The following is a 26,641-nucleotide window of genomic DNA, read 5'->3' on the forward strand; positions in this document are numbered from 1 at the left end:
TGGGTTTTCATGAGCTGTATGCCAAAATCATCAATATTAAAACAATAAAAGGCTTGAACTACTTCAATTGTGTGTATTTGAATCTAAAATATATGAAAGTCTAATGTTTATCAGTAAATTACAGAAAATAATGAACTTTATCACAATATGCTAATTTTTTGAGAAGATCCTGTATACAGAAAGACTGCCCAGCACCTCCCTAAGTGCTGGACCAATGAATGATGCTGCAATTGTCAGCTGACCGGGCCTGGTCAGCTGACTAACCTCTGGCTGTCATATAAGCCTTGCCTCTCAGCGCGTGCGCGCGTTACTCTGAACCAGTGTGGACTATCAGTCCCAGCCACACCTTGCAATGCATCCTGCGAATCGAGCGTTGGGGCCGCCGCACCGCTCACTACACCAGCGGCGGCTTCCCCACGCTCACCCCCATTGTCAGAGACACCACCATGCGACAAATCCGCTGCTTCCAATGCGGACTCCGCCGCTCTGCCTATGCGGCATGCGGCGGTTTTTCCGCGTTGTGTCTCCATGCTGGACGCGGAAACAGCCGCCTCACCATGCGAAGCGGCGGCTTTTCCGCGTCTCTTCACAAATAGAGTCTGAAGAAGGCTTATTGGCTGAAAGCTTACTCTTTTTCTTAAAAGTTACCCAATAAATGGTATCATTCTGATTCAAAACTTCCTGCTTTTGGTGACGACTAATATGGTCCATACACTCTACAGCTACTACTTTAAAGCTATCCCTAGTGTTTCTGCAGGGTTAAATTTATTCTCTAAACTACTTAGCATATTTTAGTGGAAATGCTTCTAGTATCTACAGTGTATAAGCTGCTGCTGGCTATTTTTTTGTAATGTAAACATTGCCAGAGATAGTCTTGTAGTATGAAAATAAAAAACAAAATCAGAAAAACAGTTACACTGCATTATTGATCAGAGCCTCGTTTTTTTCAACACACTGAAGTATAATTACAGTAACATTTTAAGGTAGCAGGTTTCCACTGTCATCCAGGGCAACCTGAATGAAGAGAAATTTGGCTTATCCTATGGAAACACAAGCCAAATTAAAAGGCTCCCTTGTTCCGTTGTGTTTAATAACCTCCCTGAGCAAGCTATAGCTCCACTTTTTCAGGGCAACTACATTTCTTATTTTTCTTTCATCTCATCATCTCCTGTCAGGGGCCACTTTTGTTATGCTAGCAGGTGAGTCCTGTCTGGAGCCTGATGTGTATTTGGTAGCATGGTGATGTCTCTGCCGGCTTACCCAACCTCAGTAAGGTATAGGGAAGCTTGATCCCATAACAATGTGGCCGGAACGAAGGATTGCTGGGCTTTGACTGTATCCAGAGTGGGTAAGCAGTGGTTGTCTACCCAAACTTCATCACTGCACCAAGTTGCTTCTATATATTATGATATCCTCCCTGTTACAGTAGAATCCCTTTGTAGCAAACTCCAAGGGACCAGGCAAAGTAGTTTACTATAGCAGAAGATTACTATATCAGAAACTGTCATTCTCAAACACTATAGTACTGTATCTTAATTCAGTCAATAATTGGGAGTCATTTTTTTTTCAATGCTTCAAGAGGAATTGACGCGAAAATCTTAAAATTTAAAACACATACAAATAAAAAGTACATTGCTCCCATAGTAAAATGAGCCATAAATTACTTTTCTCCTGTGTTGCTGTCACTTACAGTAGGTGGTAGAAATCTGACATTACCGACAGGTTTTGGGCTAGTCCTTCTCTTCATTGGGGATTCTCAGCATGGCCTTTATTCTTTATACGGACATTCTCTGAAAATTATTAATACAAAGATGCTTGCCAGCCTCCCTGCTCGCTGCACACTATTTTGGCAGTTGGACGGAGCAACTGCCATTCACCAAGTTCTTTTAAAAATAAAGAAAACCCTGAGAACCTCCCTATGAGAGAATGGGCTAGTCCAAAATCTGTCGGTAATATCAGATTTCTACTACCTACTGTAAGTGACAGCAACATAGGAGAAAAGTAATGTATGGCTCATTTTACTCTGGGAGAAATGTACTTCTTATTTATATGTGTTTTAAATTTTAAGATTTTCTTGACAGTTCTTTCAGGAAGCAAGCAAGCACTGACAGTATTCAAGCTAGTTCAAAATATATAGTGCTCAATATGCAGGGATTTGCATGCAATGATCACATAACAGCTTGCAAGGGAAGCATAGGTCTCACCAGTTAATACAGTACTTATGCTCCTCTGTCTACATTTCTGTGCAGCCTGGATGAAGCCCGGTGCTTTTGAGGTAATCCATGCAGGCCCAGAGTAGTGTGCAGATAGTGAACGGGCTACAAATGGCTGTAAGCCTGACCACGGTTCATGGGTCTCTGACTGATGTATAACACATGTGACCACCCACTTTCCACTATAGCCGGATACAGAATAATGCAGGGGCCAAAAGCAGATTTACTATAACAGAAGTTCTATTATATCGGGGTTTACTATATCAGGCATTACTCCCATATATGTACTTATAATGGTTTTTTGCCAAGTCCTGGACATTTTGTTTACTATAACCAAATGTTTACTATATCAGAACTGTTGTTTGCATTTTTCATGTGTCATAGTTGGTTAGACAATAAATGAGTGCAGAGTGCACTGACATACGCACTAACATACATTAACATTACAAATATCTGTTTTTAAAGTCAGATGCCCTGTCTTCTGTGAATTCACCTCAAAAGTCATCTGCTTCTTCATCTCCTAAATATGGGCCTGGGAAGATACAAAGCAGCCCTGACCACCATACTGGAGGTGAGCTAAAATCATTGACTGATTAAGGATGATACTGTGATAGAAAATACACTGATCAGCTACAACATTAAAAACCACCAACAGCTGAAGTAACTAACATTGATTATATCGTTACAATGGCACCTGTCGAGGGGATTCTGGCAGACCATGTATACCCCTTCATGGCAACAGTTTTTCTTCAGGGCACAAGACATAAAGGATCTGCTGTTAACATCATGGTGCCAGATACTGCAGCACATCTGCAGAGGTCTTGTGGAGTCCAAGCTTCAACAGGCCAGAGCTGGCAGAACAAGGACGACCTACACAGCATTATAACATTGGTTTTAATGCTTTGTGTGATTAGTCTATATAGTGGCAATGTATGAACTATGTTTAGTAGTATTCCTATTTTCATTATTATTGCTACATTTGATGGGTGAATGAAACTGCAAATTGAAAACTCTTGTACATATTGCGAAAGCGCAACTGTGCTCATGCATGCCTTGCTTGTACATAAAGGGGAGTGTAGACATGAGAACATATCTGACAAGCTCTTGTTCAGAGGGACCCTGTACAGCAGCAGTGAGCTCCAAGATGGATCAGGAAGCTTAAAGGGAACCAGAGACGAAGCTTATTAAAAAATAGGAAAAGATTTCATACATACCTAGGGCTTCCTCCAGCCCCATAAGCCTGGATCGCTCCCACGCCGCCCTCCTCCGCTGCCTCTATCGCTGGTACTGGGTCCCGTCACTTCCGCCGGACGCGACCAGTCTTCCGCATGCACAAGGGCGCCCTCCAGCTCTGTACGCATGCGCCTGTGCAGTACGGAGGGAGCGCACTGCTCTTGCGTCGACTGGCTCGACTGGGCGAAAAGACGGGACCCGGTACCAGCGGACAGAGGCAGCGAAAGACGGCGGCGTGGGAGCGATCTAGGCTGATGGGGCTGGAGGAAGCCCCAGGTATGTATAAAACTGGTAGGTAGTTCGTCTCTGGGTCTCTTTAAAGTTATAGACGCCAAAACATTTGTGCTATCCTCAATAACAAGTTTAAATGGCCCCTAAATAATTTGTTCAGTCCTTTCCCAAACCTATAAAAATACAGTTCAATCTAAGAAACAGCAAACTGGAAACTTGAGAGCTGCTATAGACCGCTATGTTAATTACGGCTATAGCAACACCCAGTGGACAACTTGGGCTATTATGTAGCTGAAACCCACATTAGCAGTAATAATGATAATTGACAGCCGTGGTGCTGGGAGGAGGGATTAGTGCTTGGAGTTGGCAGGTTAGTGTTAGGAGTACATAGTGAATGGTAGATTTGAGAAGAAGGTTAGGTAGAGTGATAGGATATATGTAAAATTACTGATATTCTACTATAGGCATTATCCAGCGACCAATAGTAGAATATCAGTAGCATTGCCAATACTCTACTAGCAGCTTCACTTGCTGCCCAAATGTCTGCACAATAAGAGTGTGAAAAAAGTGTGTGTGTGTGTGTGTTACTAGTTCACTGTGTGCATTACTGGTTAAAGAGACACTGAAGCGAAAAAAAAATGATGATATTATGATTTGTATGTGTAGCACAGCTAAGAAATAAAACATTAAGATCAGATACATCAGTGTAATTGTTTCCAGTACAGGAAGAGTTGAGAAACTCCAGTTGTTATCTCTATGCAAACAAGCCATTAAGCTCTCCCACTAAGTTAGTCGTGGAGAGGGCTGTTATCTGACTTTTATTATCTCAACTGTTCCTGGACTATTTACTTTTCCTCTGCTAGAGGAGAGGTAATTACTTCACAGACTGCTCTGAAAGACTCATTTTGAATGCTGAGTGTTGTGTAATCTGCACATATTATAGAATGATGCAATGTTAGAAAAAACATTATATGCCTGAAAATAAAAGTATGGGAATATTTTCTTTGCTGCTAATCTTCTAGTAATTATTCATAGTACACAACCAATTCACTATATCATATTTTTTTTTCGCTTCAGTGTCTCTTTAAATGAATTCTTAAATATTTTTGATTTGTTACTTACTTGGTATCTTTTCCGTTTGACTTATTTATTATTAATGCCAGAGATTTTGAGCAGTTTATTTAGAATTGGTTACATCATTATGTCACTAAAACGCAAATGTCAGCCAGGTTCAGCCAAGAAGCCACTGAGCTGTATGCTGCATGGCGATGGATGGGGAAACATGATCACACGTGCACTCCTCATCCCTATTTGGATCCAGTTTATATAGGTTTATATTTTCTGCACATCATAGCTGCTCGCTGGTTTGAAGGCTGACATTGCATCTTGTGTGGTGATTGGCATTGCTGTCGGAAAAAGTGAAGTACTGTAATAACACATTGCCGTCCCACATTTTAATAAATCAGGCCCTCTGAATAGTTAATCATGAAGCACCAAAAGTAAGGTGTTTAGTAAGTGTGGCTCCAACACCTAAAGATTATAGGAAAACAAACTACAAAAGTCACCTCCTCCCTAAATATAAGGCTTTATAGAAGCACATGTGCTTTTATAATAAAATCACTTTTAACATAAAAAACATGTAAGTATAAAGTCCTTACACTATTTTCATCAAGTAAAAATAAATAGGTAAACAATAGACACTACTGGGGTATCTGTGAACACAACAGAGATCACATTTTCATTGTAGAATCCAATATTTTACCGTGTGAGTGGGCGTGACAGATCATGGGTGTATCCAATAACATCAAAGTATTTGGACCAAGGTTGCATTCTGTAGGCATTATAATGTAGCACATATTTTCTACTTCTTCATTATGACTGCGCCACAAGCTATTAGCACTACCCCCCATGCAGCAGTGTCCCATATGTTCCTGAAAATATGAAAACTTGTATAAATGTAAATGGTCAAAAAAAAAACCTACCTTATCATTATCATTTTTCTGTATCGACAGTCTACTGTATATCACAGTGCTTTTTTTTACAGCGTACAGACAGTTACTGTCTTCTCAGGAATTTACACTCTAATCCAGGGGTCGGGAACCTATGGCTCGCGAGCCATATATGGCTCTTTTCATGCCTGCGTATGGCTCTCTGGCTCGCTAAAAGACGGGTGACAGAGCGGCCAGAGAGCCTGTGTTTAGTAATCTGCCCCGCTGTAATCTGCGCCGCCGCCCCGCCCCCCTCCTCCATGCCGGTAATCTGCGCCGCCGCCCCGCCCCCCTCCTCCATGCCGGGTGTTTGTAATTGCGCTGATGCTGGCGCTGCCTGTGTGATGTCACACGTTACGTGTGACACATCGGCGCAGCCGGCGGGAACTGAGGCAGCTTGGCGGGGGGAGGAGCCGACCCCACGACGTGCGACCCGGAGGCAGCCGCACCCATAGGTACTGCTCCGGAGCGCACAAGCCAGCAGCAGCCGTCGCCGCCGCCGCAGGAGCCGCCGCAGTCACTCCAGGACAGGTCCAGGAGGTCACTCCAGTCTGGTAAATTCATTTGTGGGGAAATCGTCTGCCAATGAGATAGGATAGGCATTTGTGGGGAAATCGTCTGCCAATGAGATTGCATTTGTAGGGAAATTGTCTGCCAATGAGATTGCATTTGTGGGGAAATAGTCTGCCAATTGAGATTGCATTTGTGGGGAAAGCGTCTGCCAATGAGATTGCATTTGTGGGGAAATCGTCTGCCAATGAGATTGCACTTGTGGGGAAATTGTCTGCTAATGAGATTGTACTTGTGGGGAAATCGTCTGCCAATGAGATTGCACTTGTGGGGAAATTGTCTGCCAATGAGATTGCATTTGTGGGGAAATCGTCTGCCAATGAGATTGCATCTGCCAATGAAATTGCATTTGTGGGGAAATAGTTTGCCAATGAGATTGCATTTGTGGGGAAATTGTCTGTCAATGAGATTGCACTTGTGGGGAAATCATCTGCCAATGAGATTGCACTTGTGGGGAAATTGTCTGCCAATGAGATTGCATTTGTGGGGAAATTGTCTGCCAATGAGATTGCATTTGTGGGGAAATCGTCTGCCAATGAGATTGCATTTTGTGGCCAGCCGGCCCTCCACCATGTGGACTATTGTGCACCTCATCTGTCCACCCACCAAGCAATATCACCTGCCCACCCAGCACCTTGACCTACCTCTCCGCACCCTGACCTGCCGCTCCCATTATTTACTGGTGAATGCTGGCCAGTGTACGATTATTTTATGGTGAAATGCTCCCCACTTTACGATTAATTTCTGGTGAAACATTGCTGCATTAGAATTACTTTATGGCGAACCGCTGCCCCATTATGATTATTTGGCACCTATGGGGGAGCCCCATCCACATTTTCGCAGGGGGGGCCCAGTGATTTCTAGTTTCGCCCCTGTCCCCTGACCGGCCTTCCCAACCCACCACCCCTAGCCATCTCCCCCTGCCCAGGAGTTCACAACCTAATCCTAACCATTAGCAACTGCATAACAACGTTATTAAAGAATGCAGACACTTATTGTACTTTAAAAAGTGTTTGTTTTGCATAAAATGTACACATTACCTTGTATTTAGTTTTAAACATATTGTATGGCTCTCACAGAATTTCATTTTAAAATATGTCGTGTTTATGGCTCTCTCGGCCAAAAAGGTTCCCTACCCCTGCTCTAATCCCTACCATAGATCTAGTCTAAAATCTCTCTATCATATTTTGTTTATTCATATGGTGCTTCACAAAGTAATGATTCTCATAATGTGAGAGTGACATGGGGAAACTGACATGGAGATAAAGACAACTACATGGAGGGGAGTGGCAGCTTCTGAAAGGGCTGGATGTCAGTATATACATGAATCTAGAAGATAATCTGGCCATGACTGTGGTGCAGCTGCATGGGCACCAGAGGACATAGGGCTCCTGTGCATTTGTACAGTCTGCATGGGCCTTTGTCCGCCATTGTCAAAGACAATCAAGAAATAATACCATACTGTATATTCATACATGATGCTATATTGTTATATAATTACTGTGTCCATCAAAATTTCTGATTTCTTATGGACTTGAAAAAAAGTCAGGACCTCTATATATTAACAGCAAAGTAAACAAAAAGGACTAAACTACACTTTGGTTTACACTTGTTCTATGTTCCATCCAGGATTGCACAATTCTTATGTATGGCGGGAGCTCTGACTAATTATCAGGCAGCGAAGAGACTGACTAATAGGGGCAGTTATATCATTTCAGCAAAACTGGTATCTTCTTCCAGTTTCTGCTTTGCTAGTGGCTTGGCATGGTTGAGGAACAGTTAAACATGGTGGGCTTGTTCAAAGGCTAACTGGATTAATTCTGGAAGATAGCAGACACATAAACAATCTTTCAGTGGCTCCGTCCAGCTTGTAATCAAATTACCCCATGGAAACGTTTATGTAATTTCCTTTACTAATTAGAATATTATGTCCTGCTTTATTTATAAAATATAACTGCTTTTCTTTTTCTTGGCTCAACTGAACGATGTTTACCTAGACGTCGCACTTTTACTTTGACATGGTAGACTACACAGAAAATATATTACATTAGTGTCAAATATATCCCACTTGTTTGATGTGAATATTTACTGAATATTTTTGGGACACTACTTGGGGGCACAGGTGTCCTTGAGATTTCAGTAATTCTAGCTTTGGTTTTGGCAGTAGAATAAAACAGATAATTATTCAGAAATATTTATGTTATGTCAGCTGAGCAAAAAGGAAACAGGCAAAAATTTCCAAGCCCTGTTCACAGAGGACAAAAGAGAACTCGACAAAATATTCCTGTTGAGGAAATATTTTAGCTCTGTTAGCAGAAATCAATAGGTAATTAGTCCACAATAGATCTGCTCTGTATTTGTAATTACTACGTAAGCATTGTGTCATTACAATAGTTTTCAATTAAGTCATACTGTCATACTGTTGCCTCAGAGCCATTTGCATCATGGGATATTGCACTCTGGGTATGGATACCTTCCTGAAACAGGTATTGCTTATATAAAGGTCCTAGTGTTGCTTCATGCCAAATACCACTTGTACATTTACTGTGGTCATAGTTATTTCTGTACACAAAAGCAAGATGCAGATGGATTCAGTTTATGTAGTTAGCTTGCCTGTGACATCTGGGTTTCTGAGAACAATTGAGCTCTCTGCACTCATGGTGTCATTGCTAAAAGGTCTCACAGCAAGCTTCCTTCCTGCACTCACTACAAACAATTGAATATTTTTACAAAGGTAGAAAAACAGACAGAAACTTTGTCCATGGACAGGATATCTGTACTTAAATACTGTATATTAAAGCCATGCAGAATTTTCTGTTTGAAGTGACAGATTCAGATAAAAACACCGTGTATGGTAATCTAGATGTGTTTCATGCAAATAATATTGTTGATGTTGTGGACAAAATCTTTGAAGCCTCTGCTGCTGACTGTAGTCTTAAGCAGGTCATACACGCAGTGATTCTCAGCAGAGTCAATCACTCTGAACAAACATGCAAAAAATGTATTGCAACTAGGGATGGTCGCTGGATTCCGCGTAATTGTAAATTCCGTGATTCCGGCCGGAATTTGGTCAATTCTGATTCTGATGGTCGGAACGGAATTGCTATAGCTATAAAACGGAATCCGCGTAAAATTTTAAAATTCTGCGGAATTTTACGGAATTCAAATTTATTTCCTCACCTAACTAATTTCTACCCGATCTTCCTCCCTCCTCACCTCCTCCCTTCCGGGAGGAGGGTCTCATCTTCCAGGGAATTGTACTATTTCAAAAGCCAACTTACATACCATGGCTGGGAATTGAACCCAGGTCTCAGTGTGTGGTAGGTAACTTACTTAACCACTATACCACCAACAACGCTACATGCTGAAGCCAGCCTAGCATGTACCATTATGATCAATCCAAGAGAAAAATTAGCTTGCTTAATCCACGGAATTGAACTATTTCAAAAGCCAGCTTACATACCGTGGCTGGGAATTGAACCCAGGTCTTAGTGTGTGGTAGGTAACTCACTTAACCACTATACCACCAACAACACTACATGCTGAAGCCAGCCTAGCATGTACCATTATGATATATCAAAGAGAAAAATTAGCTTGCTTAATCCACGGAATTTTACTATTTCAAAAGCCAGCTTACATACCGTAGTGTGTTGTGTTGGTGGTATAATGGTTAGGATAGCAGTCTACCGAGCACTAGACCTGGGTTCAACTCCCGGCCAATGTGAGTTGGCTTTTGACATGCTACAAATCCTTAAGCAAGCTAATTTTTCTCTTGGATTGATCATAATGGTACATGGTAGGCTGGCTTCAGCATGTAGTGTTGTTGGTGGTATAGTGGTTAAGTGAGTTACCTACCACACACTGAGACCTGGGTTCAATTCCCAGCCATGGCATGTAAGCTGGCTTTTGAAATAGTACAATTCCGTGGATTAAGCAAGCTAATTTTTCTGTTGGATTGATCATAATGGTACATGCTAGGCTGGCTTCAGCATGTAATGTTGTTGGTGGTATAGTGGTTAAGTGAGTTACTTACCACACACTCAGACCTGGGTTCAATTCCCAGCCACGGTATGTAAGCTGGCTTTTGAAATAGTACAATTCCCTAGAAGATGAGACCCTCCTCCCGGAAAGGAAGGGAGGAAGGAAAAGGACCAGTTAATAGGGTCTATGGGCTATAATATAGGATAAAAAAGGTAACTTTAGCAATTATTTCAATTTTCCGACGGAATCCGGAATTCTGCAGAATTTCGTACAAATCCGGCAGAATTTTCATAGCGACGGAATTTAACACTGACGGAATCCGTGATTTCCGGCGGAATGGAATTTGCTCTTTCCGATCATCCCTAATTGCAACATGTCCGATGGATCGAGTTTCAAATGATTTTGGCCTGAAAATCAACTGGAAGTATGGAGTGGACAGGATGGAAAATTTACATTGATTTTGAGAATGGTCTGTTGACAAGCCATAGCCTTGCACTGCATTGAACACGTATGTACTAAGCAGTGTTGCCAACCTTTCATGTTATTTTTTACTGACAAATACCTAAAGATTTACTGAAAAAAGATTGTTTTTACTGACAAAATCCCCTGCGCCGAAAAATGGGCGTGGTCACACAACAGAATGTGGGCGTGGCCATGGGTGGGGCCAAATATACATGATTTTAGTAGTGCTGTAAAAGGTCTGCCGGGGAAGTTTAAGCTTTGCCATAGTGTTTCCCCCCCTTCCCCCAAAATACATGTAATCTTACAGCATTTCACCAAAAATCCACTTAATCTGGCAGAGGTTCTTCTAAAATACAGATAATATGGCAGTGGTTCACTAAAAATAGATGTAATATGGCAGCAGCGATTCCCCCAACATACACATAATCTGGCAGCAGTTCCTCAAAATACACTTAATCTGACAGCAGTGGTTCCCCAAAAATAGGTAGCCCCAGGTCTATAGGTGTCCCCTGAATAGGTGGCCAGCGGTATAGATGTCCCCATAACAGGTAGCCAGGGGTAGAGTTGTCCCCAGAACAGGTAGCCAGGGGTAGAGATGTCCCCAGAACAGGTAGCCAGGGGTATATGTGCCCAGTATATGTAGGCAGGGGTATATGTCCCCAGTATATGTAGCCAGAGGTATATGTGCCCAGTATATATAGTCAGGGACATATGTCCCCAGTATATGTAGCCAGAGGTATATGTCCCAAGTATATGTAGGCAGGGGTATATGTGCCCAGTATATCTAGTCAGGGGTATACAGTATGTGCCCATTATATGTAGCCAGAGGTATATGTCTCCAGTATATGAAGCCAGGGGTATATGTGCCCAGTATATATAGCCAGAGGTATATGTCCCCAGTATATATAGTCAGGGATATATGTCCCCAGAATATGTAGGCAGGGGTATATGTCCCCAGTATATGTAGACAGGGGTATATGTCCCCAGTATATGTAGTCAGGGGCATATGTGCCCAGTATATGTAGCCAGGAGTATATGTCCCCAGTATATGTAGGCAGGGGTATATGTCCCCAGTATATGTAGGCAGGTGTATATGTGCCCAGAATATGTAGCCAGGGGTATATGTCCCCAGTATATGTAGGCAGGGGTATATGTCCCCAGTATATGTAGGCAGGTGTATATGTGCCCAGTATATGTAGTCAGGGGTATATGTCCCAGTATATGTAGTCAGGGGTATATGTCCCCAGTAAATGTAGCCAGGGGTATATGTCCCCAGTATATGTAGGCAGGGGTATATGTCCCCAGTATATGTAGTCAGGGGCATATGTCCCCAGTATATGTAGTCAGGGGCATATGTGCCCAGTATATGTAGTCAGGGGCATATGTCCCCAGTATATGTAGGCAGGGGTATATGTCCCCAGTATATGTAGGCAGGTGTATATGTGCCCAGTATATGTAGCCAGGGGTATATGCCCCCAGTACATGTAGGCAGAGGTATATGTCCCAGTATATGTAGTCAGGGGTATATGTCCCCAGTATATGTAGGCAGAGGTATATGTCCCCAGTATATGTAGGCAGTGGTATATGTGCCCAGTATATGTAGTCAGGGGTATATGTGCCCATTATATGTAGCCAGAGGTATATGTCCCCAGTATATGAAGCCAGGGGTATATGTCCCCAGTATATGTAGGCAGGGGTATATGTGCCCAGTATATATAGCCAGAGGTATATGTCCCCAGTATATATAGTCAGGGGTATATGTCCCCAGAATATGTAGGCAGGGGTATGTGTCTCCAGTATATGTAGGCAGGGGTATATGTCCCCAGTATATGTAGTCAGGGGCATATGTGCCCAGTATATGTAGCCAGGGGTATATGTCCCCAGTATATATAGGCAGGGGTATATGTCCCCAGTATATGTAGGCAGGTGTATATGTGCCCAGTATATGTAGCCAGGGGTATATGTCCCCAGTATATGTAGGCAGGGGTATATGTCCCCAATATATGTAGGCAGGTGTATATGTGCCCAGTATATGTAGTCAGGGCAGGGGCGTAGCAATAGGGGGTGCAGAGGTAGTGACCGCATCGGGGCCCTTGGGCCAGAGGGGCCCCGAAAAGTCCTTCCTCAACTACAGTATTAGCTCTCTATTGGTCCTGTGCTCATAATAATCACTTCTATAGATACTTTGAATAGTGGTAATCATTAACAAACTGTTCTCCATCCGCTTCTTGCACCTCTGACACTGTAGTTGCCATTGGCAGGTTTTGGCGTGCCGTATCAATTGTTATGTAGAGAGTGCTTGGAGGGGCCCCATTGTAAAACTTGCATCGGGGCCCACAGCTCCATAGCTACGCCACTGAGTCAGGGGTATATGTCCCAGTATATGTAGTCAGGGGTATATGTCCCCAGTAAATGTAGCCAGGGGTATATGTCCCCAGTATATGTAGGCAGGGGTATATGTCCCCAGTATATGTAGTCAGGGGCATATGTGCCCAGTATTTGTAGCCAGGAGTATATGTCCCCAGTATATGTAGGCAGGGGTATATGTCCCCAGTATATGTAGGCAGGTGTATATGTGCCCAGTATATGTAGCCAGGGGTATATGTCCCCAGTATATGTAGGCAGGTGTATATGTGCCCAGTATATGTAGTAAGGGGTATATGTCCCAGTATATGTAGTCAGGGGTATATGTCCCCAGTAAATGTAGCCAGGGGTATATGTCCCCAGTATATGTAGGCAGGGGTATATGTCCCCAGTATATGTAGTCAGGGGCATATGTCCCCAGTATATGTAGTCAGGGGCATATGTGCCCAGTATATGTAGTCAGGGGCATATGTCCCCAGTATATGTAGGCAGGGGTATATGTCCCCAGTATATGTAGGCAGGGGTATATGTCCCCAGTATATGTAGGCAGGTGTATATGTGCCCAGTATATGTAGCCAGGGGTATATGCCCCCAGTACATGTAGGCAGAGGTATATGTCCCAGTATATGTAATCAGGGGTATATGTCCCCAGTATATGTAGGCAGAGGTATATGTCCCCAGTATATATAGGCAGTGGTATATGTGCCCAGTATATGTAGTCAGGGGTATATGTGCCCATTATATGTAGCCAGAGGTATATGTCCCCAGTATATGAAGCCAGGGGTATATGTCCCCAGTATATGTAGGCAGGGGTATATGTGCCCAGTATATATAGCCAGAGGTATATGTCCCCAGTATATATAGTCAGGGGTATATGTCCCCAGAATATGTAGGCAGGGGTATATGTCTCCAGTATATGTAGGCAGGGGTATATGTCCCCAGTATATGTAGTCAGGGGCATATGTGCCCAGTATATGTAGGCAGGTGTATATGTGCCCAGTATATGTAGTAAGGGGTATATGTCCCAGTATATGTAGTCAGGGGTATATGTCCCCAGTAAATGTAGCCAGGGGTATATGTCCCCAGTATATGTAGGCAGGGGTATATGTCCCCAGTATATGTAGTCAGGGGCATATGTCCCCAGTATATGTAGTCAGGGGCATATGTGTCCAGTATATGTAGTCAGGGGCATATGTCCCCAGTATATGTAGGCAGGGGTATATGTCCCCAGTATATGTAGGCAGGTGTATATGTGCCCAGTATATGTAGCCAGGGGTATATGCCCCCAGTACATGTAGGCAGAGGTATATGTCCCAGTATATGTAATCAGGGGTATATGTCCCCAGTATATGTAGGCAGAGGTATATGTCCCCAGTATATATAGGCAGTGGTATATGTGCCCAGTATATGTAGTCAGGGGTATATGTGCCCATTATATGTAGCCAGAGGTATATGTCCCCAGTATATGAAGCCAGGGGTATATGTCCCCAGTATATGTAGGCAGGGGTATATGTGCCCAGTATATATAGCCAGAGGTATATGTCCCCAGTATATATAGTCAGGGGTATATGTCCCCAGAATATGTAGGCAGGGGTATATGTCTCCAGTATATGTAGGCAGGGGTATATGTCCCCAGTATATGTAGTCAGGGGCATATGTGCCCAGTATATGTAGGCAGGTGTATATGTGCCCAGTATATGTAGCCAGGGGTATATGTCCCCAATATATGTAGGCAGGTGTATATGTGCCCAGTATATGTAGTCAGGGGTATATGTCCCAGTATATGTAGTCAGGGGTATATGTCCCCAGTAAATGTAGCCAGGGGTATATGTCCCCAGTATATGTAGGCAGGGGTATATGTCCCCAGTATATGTAGTCAGGGGCATATGTCCCCAGTATATGTAGTCAGGGGCATATGTGCCCAGTATATGTAGTCAGGGGCATATGTCACCAGTATATGTAGGCAGGGGTATATGTCCCCAGTATATGTAGGCAGGTGTATATGTGCCCAGTATATGTAGCCAGGGGTATATGCCCCCAGTACATGTAGGCAGAGGTATATGTCCCAGTATATGTAGTCAGGGGTATATGTCCCCAGTATATGTAGTCAGGGGTATATGCCCCCAGTATATGTAGGCAGAGGTATATGTCCCAGTATATGTAGTCAGGGATATATGTCCCCAGTATATGTAGGCAGGGTATATGTCCCCAGTATATGTAGGCAGGGGTAGAGATGTCCCCATAACAGGTAGCCAGGTGTGCCCCCAGCAGGAGGGGAGCAGCACAGAGAAGGAGAGCTGTGGGCACAGTGGGGAAGGGGAGGCATCTCCCCCCTCCTTCTCTCACCAGCCGCAACACAAGACTTAGTTCTGGAGGGGGAGAGCAAGGGAGGGGAAGCCCTAAGGTGAGGGAAGGAGGAGGGAGACGTCCCCCCTTCCCCGCTGTGCCCACAGCTCTACCTCTTCTCTGCGCTGCTAGCCTCCTGCTCACAGGGCGGCCGTTTGGCCGTCCTTACGGACGCTGCTGAATTCCTTACGGAATTCACGGGCAGCTAAATTTCTAACAAAATTTACGGTATGCCTGTAAAGTTACGGGCGGTTGGCAACACTGGTACTAAGTGGGGAAGGGATCAATCATTATCCGATTCACATTAGAGAGTGATTGATCAGTTTGCCACATGGAACTCCTTGAGTTCTGAAACCGGAACTTTACTTTTTCGGAACTGGAAGATCCTCCTGACCCAAACATACATTCATCAGTGTTTGTTGTATGGTTTTCTGCCCTAAAAGCAGTAATGCGTATGCTGAGTTAGCTTTATTAATTTCAGTAGAGATTAACAGAAAATAAAAGAATGGTTCTTCAAAGCACTACCTGAAAGGCAATGAGAGAGTCCAAGTGACAGAATAATAGCACACAGGTAGACAAGCAGCTGGATAGATTGCCCTTTATCAAAGCACAGTAATAGACTTTTACTGTGCTTTGATGAAGGGGACCCTACGTGGCCCTGAAACAACTGTCAGCCTTAAAGCATTGACAAACTGATGGAATAAAAGCTAATCTATGCTACCTGGTGTGCTAACCTGCTTTGGACTTTGCATGTTTGGATATGGTAGTGTGGCTCACTACTGTGGTTATGCACCCAGGAAACTTGAAGTAACGGTGTGCAACTCTGTACCCCATGACCTGTATCTTTCATTTTGGCATAAGTTACTTGTTATTATTTCCTCTGAAGAAATTTGCCATTAACAACTGTGCAAGGGCCCGTTTCCATTAAATGCGGTGCGATGAAGCTACGTAGCCACATGTATCCTGTAACCAATGCACGGCAATGGAACAGTTTTCCCTGCGTGCATTGTGTGTGGAGCGATCCGCGAATCTGCAGCATGTTGCAGATTCACGCAGCCGCATCTGCTCGCAGCAGCCCACCGTCCCCTCCATGCACTTCCGCATCTCCCGATGTGTAAAGTGACACAAACGCCAGCGGAAGTGATGCGATGTGGCGAGGTAGACGCATTTGCATCACTTTATCAATGGAAAAGGGCCCTTATTGTGGCTGATCTTTTGGTAAAGGTTTGTTTGTAAGATTCACAGTTTGTTTGTTTTGCCTTGTTGTATTAATAATTTTTGTGTAAAACATTTTTATTGTTTTTTTTTACAGTATAGAAACGGTACAAACAAAGTTCCCCGAATTGTATTAATAACAATAGTGTACACTCAGTGTTAATAGTTTATTATATGTCCATTTCATTAGTTCGCCTTATTATGCTTGTGGTTATTAGGTTTGTAGTAGTCAAGTAGGCCAAGCTAAATGGCCTTCACCTTGATAGAACTTTGATCCTTTTTTAAAGAACGCTTACCTTGAAAAGCTGTAAAATGTAAAATACATACTTTGTCCCATAGTAAAATATACTATAAATTATTGTTTTCTTATGTTGCTGTTACTTACAGTAGGTAGTAAAAATCTGACAAATTCAACTTTTGGACTCCTCCATCTCCTCATGGTGAATTCTCGAGGCTTTGATTATTTACAAAAGCATTTGTTGAAAGGCAGTTGCACAGCTCAGCTACCAAAATAGTGTGAAAACATGTAGGGAGGCTGGCTGGCATATTTGATACATTTCAGGGAGTGCTTGTGTAAAGAATATAAGAAATGCTGAGAATCACCAGTGAGGAGATTGACTAATCCAAAAGCAGTCAGAGCTGTCAGATTTTGTAACTGCCAGCATCATCAGAAACTATGGTACTTTTCCATTAGCAGGGCACCACCACAAAGGGGAGGTTAGTGTTAAGGGTGCCATTAATGATACAACCATAATTATACAATCTTACCACATCTATGTAGTAGAGTGGTAAACTGGTCGAATATTGTTATATTTTTTCTGTACCTCGTGCGTCACAGACCATGCTTCTTTTCTTTATCACCTTGGGAGTTCTTACAGCCTTTCAGCAGATTTTCACAGACCTTGAACACACAGAGGCATTAAGACTTTATTGTATCAAACAGAAATGCAAGGTGCATATACTGTATATCGTCTGCAATATTCGTTACATCAGCAAAGCAAGAATGTGAATCTCACTGCAGGTCTCGGCATTACATTGCAATCATAAGTCAGCACTAGGCAACCGACCTAGGTTCTGCCTTTATTAAACTACGTGAAGCAGAGAACCTACAGCAAAGATAGGTAAGTTAAGATGGAAAGAAAAAGAGCAAGAGGTTAGATACCCAGTAAACGTGGCATTTCCTTTATTTACAAACAAATCTCCAGTCCAGCAAGGGTTAGTTCCTGATGTCACACTGTGGGTGTGCCATGAGTGTGTTGTCCATGTCAATCACATTAGGAGCACGCTATTGGCTTCCATGAGCAAGTGACTGACAGGACACACTACGCGGCTGTGAAGACTCCGGACCAAAGTTGGGATCTTCCGGTGACTTGTACTCCCAATTCCACGAATCCGTGTGTTTTGGAATCCAGTTGATTTTGTTTATACTTTGCCAGTCCCAGAGCCTGTCTGTCTGTACATTTAAGCAGATAAATCTCAATGGCCTTCCCCAAAGCATGATGTACCATTAAAAATCCTCAGTATTATATTTCTCTGTGTTTTAAAGAAAACCTGAACTGAAAATTACAAGTCATACTTACCTCCCGTGTAGTCTACTCCTCAATCGCTTTCTCCTCTCCCGCGTCCTGTTTGTCAGCTGTGATCAATGTAATTCTCTGTCCTCCATTTTGAAAAAGGACATTACTCCACAACAGCTTTCTGGTTAGCACACAGTTAAACTGTAACATCGCCCACTTGAGCCATGGGGAAACATGGACACATCAGTTTTCCTCTCAGCTATAACTGACAGCAACTGATATATTTCAGTTCTGACAAAATGTTGTCAGAACTGGAAGGGATCACTGTAAGGAGAAAATGGTGAGTTTCTGAGAGGAACTAATGGCAAGGTAACTATGTAATATTCATTTGAAGTTACCTCATGTGTTTATTTTAAATAATTTTACTCAGTACAGGTTCTCTTTAAGGGAGAACTCTGAGTATAGACTTCTTGATGAAATAATGGTTCTCTAATGTAAATGAGGGATTCTACATTGCAAGAACCTAATTGCTTCTTACAAAGATATTTTGTATGGGTACTTTAGGTAGTACATCATAATACATAGAATGCAGGGGCGTAACTAGAAATCACTGGGCCCCCCTGCGAATATTTGGATGGGGCCCCCCCCATAGGTGCCAAATAATCGTAATGGGGCAGCGTTTCGCTGTAAATTAATTGTAAAGTGGGCAGCATTTTACCAGACAATCGTAATGTGGGCAGAGTTCACCAGAAAATCGTAATGTGGGCCAGAAAATCATAATGTGGGCAGAGTTCACCAGAAAATCGTAATGTGGGCAGCAGTTACCAGAAAATTGTAACGTGGGCAGCAGTCACCAGAGAATTGTAACGTGGGCAGCAGTCACCAGAAAATTGTAACGTGGACACCAGTCACCAGAAAATTGTAACGTGGACAGCATTCACCAGACAATCGTAATGTGGGCACTGCGTTCACCACAATATCGTAATGTGGGCCAGAAAATCGTAATGTGGACAGAGTTCACCAGAAAATCGTAACGTGGACAGCATTCACCAGACAATCGTAACGTGGGCAGAGTTCACCAGAAAATCGCAATGTGGGCAGCAGTCACCAGAAAATCGTAATGTGGGCAGCAGACACCAGAAAATCGTAATGTGGGCAGCAGACACCAGAATATCGTAATGTGGGCAGCATTCACCAGAAAATCCTAATGTGGGCAGCAGACACCAGAAAAAAAATGCCCCTGTAAAAAAACATTCCTTACCTGTCAGGAGTCTCTCCAGGCCTCTCAGCTCCCCGACGATCCTCCTGTGCACTGCAGCACATCTCCCGCGCTGACAGGCACTGTGCAGGGCTACGGCAAGATGGCTGCCGAAGCCCTGTACTGGAGACACAAATAGTCTCCAGTACAGGGCTTCGGCGGCCATCTTGCCGTAGCCCTGCTCTGCCTGCCGGAGACTATGCAGGCTGCTGGAGCGGGGCTGCGGGGAATGAACTGGCGCAGCATCTATCAGACGCTGCGGCCAGTTGAGCACCTTGCTGGGGGGTCCAGAGCAGCGCTCCCCCCGCGCACAGTGAGCGGGCCCCAGAGCAGCCCCGGGCCCCCCTGCGGCTGAGGGGGTCGCATCTCCGGTAGGTACGCCGGCGATAGAATGGGTAAGATTGTACAATCAAGATTGTATCATTAGTGCACATTAAGTAGTGTGTACAGGGATAGCTCCCCAGATAGTGTGATCTGGCAATTCCTAAGTGGTCTCAGGCAGCTCTAGGATCCACAGATACAACTAGAAAATCAATAAAAAAGAGCGCTCTGAGGAGAGATATAAATACAAGCGGCTCAGTTCCTGCCAGGACAGGTCTCACCTGGATATTGTGGGCTGTTTGAAGTATCCAGTGAAATGCGTATGTGTCACCTTAAGACCTGGGACCAGGCACTCCAGATGGGCTCCGGCGACGATGAGCCAACCCACCCACCAACACTGATTGGTTAATTTCAGAATATGCCACTGCCTCTTCCTGTATAAATGTTAATGCCGTTATTTTGGCTTTTTTTAATGGTGTAAAGAAACAAGAGATGTTCTCTCGTGAAACGGGTCACCTTTTACGCCAATAACACCTCCCCCCCTTTTTTCTTATTTATACCACTCCTGTTCGGTACATCATTACATGTGGCTGGGTTTTCTGGCTCAACCTAGACATTGTCTGCACCTTCATCTCATCGTGTGGCGGAACTGTAACGCACAGGCGCCGCTCTTGTGCTGCCCGCCACTGCTACAGCTGCTTTTAACAACTCCATCAGCTGATGTCCCTCTCCATCGTCGCCGGAGCCCGCCTGGAGTCCCTGCTCACTGGTCTTAAGGGGACACATGCGCTTTTGGCTGGATACTTCAAACAGCTCACAATATCCAGGTGAGACCTGTCCTGGTAGGGACTGAGCTGCTTGTATTTATATCTCTCCTCAGAGCGCTTTTTTTTATTGATTTTCTAGTTGTATCATTAGTGAGCACCTTTAGGCATTGTAGAAGGGGAGGTTAGTGGCAGACATTGTAGAGGGGAAGGCTAGTGTTAGGCGTTGTAGAGAAGGCAAGTTAATGTGAGGCAGAGGCCAGAGAGAAAGTTAGTGTGAGGCTGAGGAGACGCGTAGGTCAGAGTTGGGTAGATGTTAGAAGGGCAGTGTCTTCCTGGTGTGTGACAAATTGTACTTTGTCAAAATTTCAGAAGTTTACCTCTCCTCTGCCTTACACAAACCTTCCCCCTGGCCTGTGCCTCACCCTAACCTTTGCCCCCCCCCCGACCTCTGCCTCACACTAACCTTCCCCCTGGCTTTGCCTCACACTAACCTCCACCTCTCCTCTACCTCACACTAACCTTCCCCCTGGCTTTACCTCACACTAACCTTCCCCCTGGCCTCTGCCTCACACTAACCTTCCCCCTGGCCTCTGCCTCAAACTAACCTTCCCCCTCGTCTCTGCCTCACACAAACCTTCCCCCTGGCCTCTTCCTCACACTTACCTTCCCCTGGCCTCTGCCTCACACTAACCTTCCCCCTGGCCTCTTCCTCACACTAAACTTCCCCCGGCCTCTGCCTCAGACTAACCTTTGACCCTGGCCTCTGCCTCACACTAACCTTTCACTCTGGCCTCTGCCTCACACTAACCTCCCCCCTGGCTTTACCTCACACTAACCTTCCCCCTGGCCTCTGCCTCACACTAACCTCCCCCCTGGCCTCTGCCTCACACTAACCTTCCCCCTGGCCTTTGCCTCACACTAACCTTCTCCCTGGCCTCTGCCTCACACTAACCTTCCACCCTGGTCTCTGCCTCAGACTAACCTTCCACCCTGGCCTCTGCCTCACACTAACATCCCCCCTGGTCTCTGCCTCAAACTAACCTTCCACTCTGGCCTCTGCTTCACACTAACCTTCCTCCTGGCCTCTTCCTCACACTAACCTTCCTCCTGGCCTCTTCCTCACACTAATCTTCCCCCTGGTCTCTGCCTCAGACTAACCTTCCACCCTGGTCTCTGCCTCACACTAAGCTTCCACTCTGGCCTCTGCCTCACACTAACCTTCCCCCTGGTCTCTGCCTCAGATTAACCTTCGACCCTGGCCTCTGCCTCACACTAACCTCCCCCTCTCCATTTGCTAACACTAACCCACAACCCCCTTTCCCAACGGTGATACAAAAGTACCCCCAAAAAAAGTAATATATACAGTACTGCATTTTTCTTTGGGAGAAGTATATGTCTTATATGTACAAATATTTTACATGTTACTGATTCTTTAAGAAATATAATAATAAAAATTATTATTTTTATTAGCCTGAATGTTATGAACTATAACACTTTATGCTTATAAACCAGATGGGTTACTAGCTTATCTGTGAACTTACAGTGAGCTTATTAAGCACCCTACATATAAGTAATGCCATCTTAAATAATTGAATTTTATGGTATTCTTCCTAGCAACCATCGGTGTATATTTTCATTTGGTGAAAGATAGATTTTTATACATCGAACATGCCTCATATTTATCTGACTGGGATAATAAATCATTCATTCGTTTAGAAAAGCCTAGATACATATAGGCAGCACAGTAGATGGAGTCTGGAGAGTGTCTCTCCCTTCTGCTTATGAACATCACAGTAATCTTTGCCATCAGGTAGCTTATGGTTTCTACTGATAGGCTTTATAAAAGGAACATGCGTTGTTGGCAGCAGTGAACTGGTTAAGTGACTTTTAGCAGCCTGGTATTGCTTTAAATTCAGTTAATTACCACTTGGAGCTTGTAACCATGCAACAGCAGCCTGTGAGTCACATGACCGATTCTCCTTTATTATTCCCTTTCTGCAGCAGCGTATGAGACTAGACACCCTGCACTACTTCAGCAGGATGGACAGTTGCCGCTGAACTATGGAAGCCAACCTACACCTCTGCAGCCCTCTCTCAGCCGGGTAAGGACACATCAGGCAATGGGCAAATGGTATCTGCAAAATACGCTAGAGCAATCCAGCCTTGCAGGTAAGGCATGTATTGCACACATATATATTTTATAAGGGTCCTCGGCTGTCACTACAGTTGGCTCTGGTGAAACGGCAGCACCTGGATTTTTTTTCTTCCTGCTTTAGTTTTCCTAGAATCCACCATTATAAATATTTACTAGCCTCTATACAATGTTCATCTTACAATAAGATTACAGGGAAGGATGGCACAATGTATAAATTGCAGCTGCTGGCATTTTCCATAGGCTTGTATCAGGAACTAGCAGGACATCCATCACCTCTGCCTGCTATCATTAATATGTTTAACTGTATCGGGCATCTGCAGAACACATGTGAGAAACGGAAAAGCATTAATAAAGTTATTTTTTCCTAATGAAGTCTCATACTCTGCAGTAAGCCAATACGTGTAGCTTAGTCCTTCAAAAAAACACATTTATAGACAGATTTTGATTTTTCTTCTGAGCAGTGCAAAGATACCTCTAGGACGGATTCTGCACATACTGTATATTATTATATTTAACGGAAAGGGTTCCTGGCTTTATTCCTATCATGTTTTGTGATAAGATCATGAAATTCAGCAAAAGCAAGCTATTCTGACTCAAACATGTAAGAAGCCCTTTGAAATCTGTTCTATAGTGCCATTTATTTATTCAGATATGTTACATTCATCATCTTCCCTCTTGTCTATCATTTATGATGGTTTTTGTTTATTCAAATATATACAGTAACATTTTTGGGGAAAAAACAGTCAGTTCGTTTTTTTTATTTTATCACAGTGCACATACTGATGATTTTATACTGAAATCTCAAAAATAGAATGAATCTGAAAGGCGTTTGTATTAAATTACAAGAACAATTCTCACTTATACTGTAGATCAGTAGAAAGCCACAGAGAGGTAGATTTTTCCTGTCACTTGCACTGCACTGACTTATTTACTAACACTGCAACATAGTACTGCTTCAGGCAGAGAAATGAGAAGCCAGACAGCTTTAGAACCTTCTCAATGACTTCTGCATCTGTCTGGCTATATGACACCACACAGTGAACAAAGCTTGGTGTAACATTAAGGAAATGAACAGACTTAATGAAGATGCGTACCTTGGGAGCTAGCAAATATGGGAAATATAGACCTTGCTCTGGAAACGAGGTTATCCATCTCTTGGAAAATGACTATGCGTATGAAATAATTTCAGATATGTCAATAATGTCATCTTTGAGCAGTGCCATGTTGGTGATTTACTGAAGGAGAAATGTACTGAACCGCACTGATGTTTCACAATGATCACTTGAAAGATCCATTGGCACTTTACAAGTGTCTGTTCTTCTTTGAAGATAATTTAAATGACTGGAGTGATTGCAGTGAAATCTTAACCACATATCCCCTTTATTAAATCATTCCCTGTGAGTTCTTTAAAGAAAAACTCTACCAAGTACTGTTTGCATGCAAATGGGTCACATAACAAAAGGAGAATACAACTTGGAGAAACAGAAATAAAGCCCTTTCCATTGCTGGAAAAAAACCCTCTTTTTTATGCTTTCTTTATATCATTAACCAGCCATTCCATCTCCTCAGCATATCAGCACTGCATTGTTACTCAGCAAGCTTTCCTGTTTGGCTGTATACCTGACTCTAAACGCATGTCATTTCTTGACTGATGGGAGACAGCAGGTTGGACTAGGGAGGCACTTCTCAAACTCAGCACTGGAGGTCCTCAGGGGTGTGCCCAATCTATCCCATTATGCACCTATGTGTAAAGATTTGCAAATGACACCACACTAGCCAGATTCAGTAGTCATAAGGATAAGTCTGCTTACAGTTGTGAAGTGGGACAGTTTTGTTCTTGGGCAAATGGCAACACGCCTGATCTTCTTGCTCTGGAGACAGTGGAAGTGAGTGTAGGTTTCAGGAAAACATGCTCCTAGCACTTTCCTTTAATCAGTAATGGATCAGCTGTTACCTAAGCGGAGTCATTCACATTACTTGGGTTTATAGTCTCCCACAGCTGCATTTTGAAAGGTCCAGGAAGATCTGTAACCCCAAATAAGGGATAGGTGTGTGGCACAGAATGGTAGAAGGTTGCCGGGGCCACAGCATATTGTACATGAATACGAGATAACATGCAGTAACCATTGTATTAATGATACACACTTGCTTCTACCATCCACTGTGTTTCATATTATTTGGGCCACAAGCAAGAATCATTGCTTTTTATGTCACAAAGTCAGACATCCTCCGAAAGGACAAGATATAGACTAGTAAAAATGGAAAAAAACTCACAAAAATGTGTTTTACTAATAAAGCATAACATGCAAATTTCAATAATATACAGATATTAATAATAACATGCAGATATCACATGCATGAAAAATTGTCAAATGCTATGGCCATCAGAGAATACCAAAATACACAGATATCACAGACATGTAGAAATGACTGATGACAAGCAGGTAACACCAACAAAATGCAGATATCAATTACAGGGAGATATTAACAATAGTAAGCATGCAGTATAATATCAATGATATGCAGATAGCAATGACATGAAGATAGTGCTAACAAATACACAGTTAATATCAGCAGACAATGAAGAAACAGAAAACCAGCACTACCATTCAGGCTGACGGCTTCCAGTGCATGGCTACATCAAGCATAAAGCATGACGTGTGCTCAGGAGAGTAAATGAAGGAGAGCGAAAGTATCTGGCACTACTTCAGCTATTCAATTGCTTTATTCCATATCAAAATACATTGGTACAGACAAACGTAGTGGTGCATGTAAAATACCTGCTGGATGGGGGAGGGGGAAGCGGTCGGTGCAGGGCACTGGCTCTGCCTGACGTCCATTTCACTCAAAATGAGCTTCTTCTGAGGTAAATAATTTCACTATATAATATCAGTGACAGGCAAATACCAATGACGGGCGGGTAGTGATCAGTAGTTTCTAGTGACTGGCATGTGTACGAATCAAATCACCGCCGGGAGACTTGAGCACAGGATACAGCCAATATACGGCTTACCTTGCTCCTGCACAAGGATTGGCAGCGTTAATTACTATTCCCCATCCAGGTTCACGTGGATGGTGGGAAATGATGTAATTCGGCTGTCAGCTTTTGCTGGCGGCCAAATTACAGTGTTTTAAAAGTAACTTCAGCTCCGTCTTCTGACGGCACCGAAATTACTCACTGTGCGCCACTATAATCGTAATGCCTATTACGGTCTATGGTGGTGTCTGCTGCACCCAAATCTCCTGCGCTGTAATGCCTGTGTTCGCCTCGCATACTAAAAAGTATTGGTACAGTTATATTCAGTCATCACATTTTCAGTTTTTATCTGGTTTGGCTTGCACAGTACAAAATAAGGTGAATTTTAAGTGCAGCATACAATAAACAGAAAGATCACTGATTACAGCTGGCCCTTCCTACAGAACCTTTACAATAGCAGATGCAAAGAAAAAAGTTAACCCCAATGAACGCTCTCATTCTTCCAGGTCCTTCCTTCAGAAGTATTACATTTTTTAAATACAAACTTCCAGGTGCAGAGACAATTCCTTTCCCTGGGTGGTAGCCCTGCTTAATGGTGAACTGCACAAATCTCATCTGCACTATTCTGCAACTGCTGGAATAGCAGTAAACAATAGCAACATACAACAGGGCTGAGCACTTCTAAATTGAATGCCTTACATGCAATCAGCAATTTCTCGATTGCTTGTTTGATTGTTGCATTGTCTGTGATCATTGAACAACTGCCAAGTCATATTCCTCGAAAGTGGGATTTACTTAGTTGAGAAAATGTGAATCTGATTCTAATTCAGAAGATCTGAGCCAAGACAGAATGGATCCGTCATCCCCTAGATTGTGAGTAGCATGGTTTTAGAATGATACAGTTGAGTGCATGAAGCCAGACTCAATGGGCCTGATGCACGAAGCAACAGTACAATTGCTGTGTGCAAGGAGTGCGTGGTAATTTTACTGGTAGTAACGGCAAGGGGGCAGCATACTTTACCCTATTAGCGTAACACATGTTA

At 43.4% G+C, this 26,641-nt stretch overlaps 2 protein-coding genes across 2 annotated transcripts in view; one reads left to right on the forward strand and one right to left on the reverse strand.

Moving 5' to 3' along the window:
- The window catches only part of LOC137546355 (uroplakin-3b-like protein 1), a 162,952-nt gene extending 145,448 nt beyond the window's left edge, over positions 1-17,504 (reverse strand). Inside the window, exon 1 of the mRNA XM_068268697.1 lies at positions 17,428-17,504. Coding sequence (XP_068124798.1) covers positions 17,428-17,446 — 19 coding nt within the window. The 5' untranslated portion in view covers positions 17,447-17,504. The remainder of the gene's footprint in view (positions 1-17,427) is intronic.
- The window catches only part of REPS2 (RALBP1 associated Eps domain containing 2), a 211,682-nt gene that overhangs the window by 50,322 nt on the left and 134,719 nt on the right, over positions 1-26,641 (forward strand). The window contains exons 4-5 of the mRNA XM_068268694.1: positions 2,679-2,784; positions 22,468-22,568. Of these exons, the coding sequence (XP_068124795.1) occupies positions 2,679-2,784; positions 22,468-22,568 (207 nt within the window). The remainder of the gene's footprint in view (positions 1-2,678; positions 2,785-22,467; positions 22,569-26,641) is intronic.

This window comes from Hyperolius riggenbachi, chromosome 2, assembly GCF_040937935.1.
Source record: "Hyperolius riggenbachi isolate aHypRig1 chromosome 2, aHypRig1.pri, whole genome shotgun sequence".
In the NCBI taxonomy this organism is placed as follows: domain Eukaryota; kingdom Metazoa; phylum Chordata; class Amphibia; order Anura; family Hyperoliidae; genus Hyperolius; species Hyperolius riggenbachi.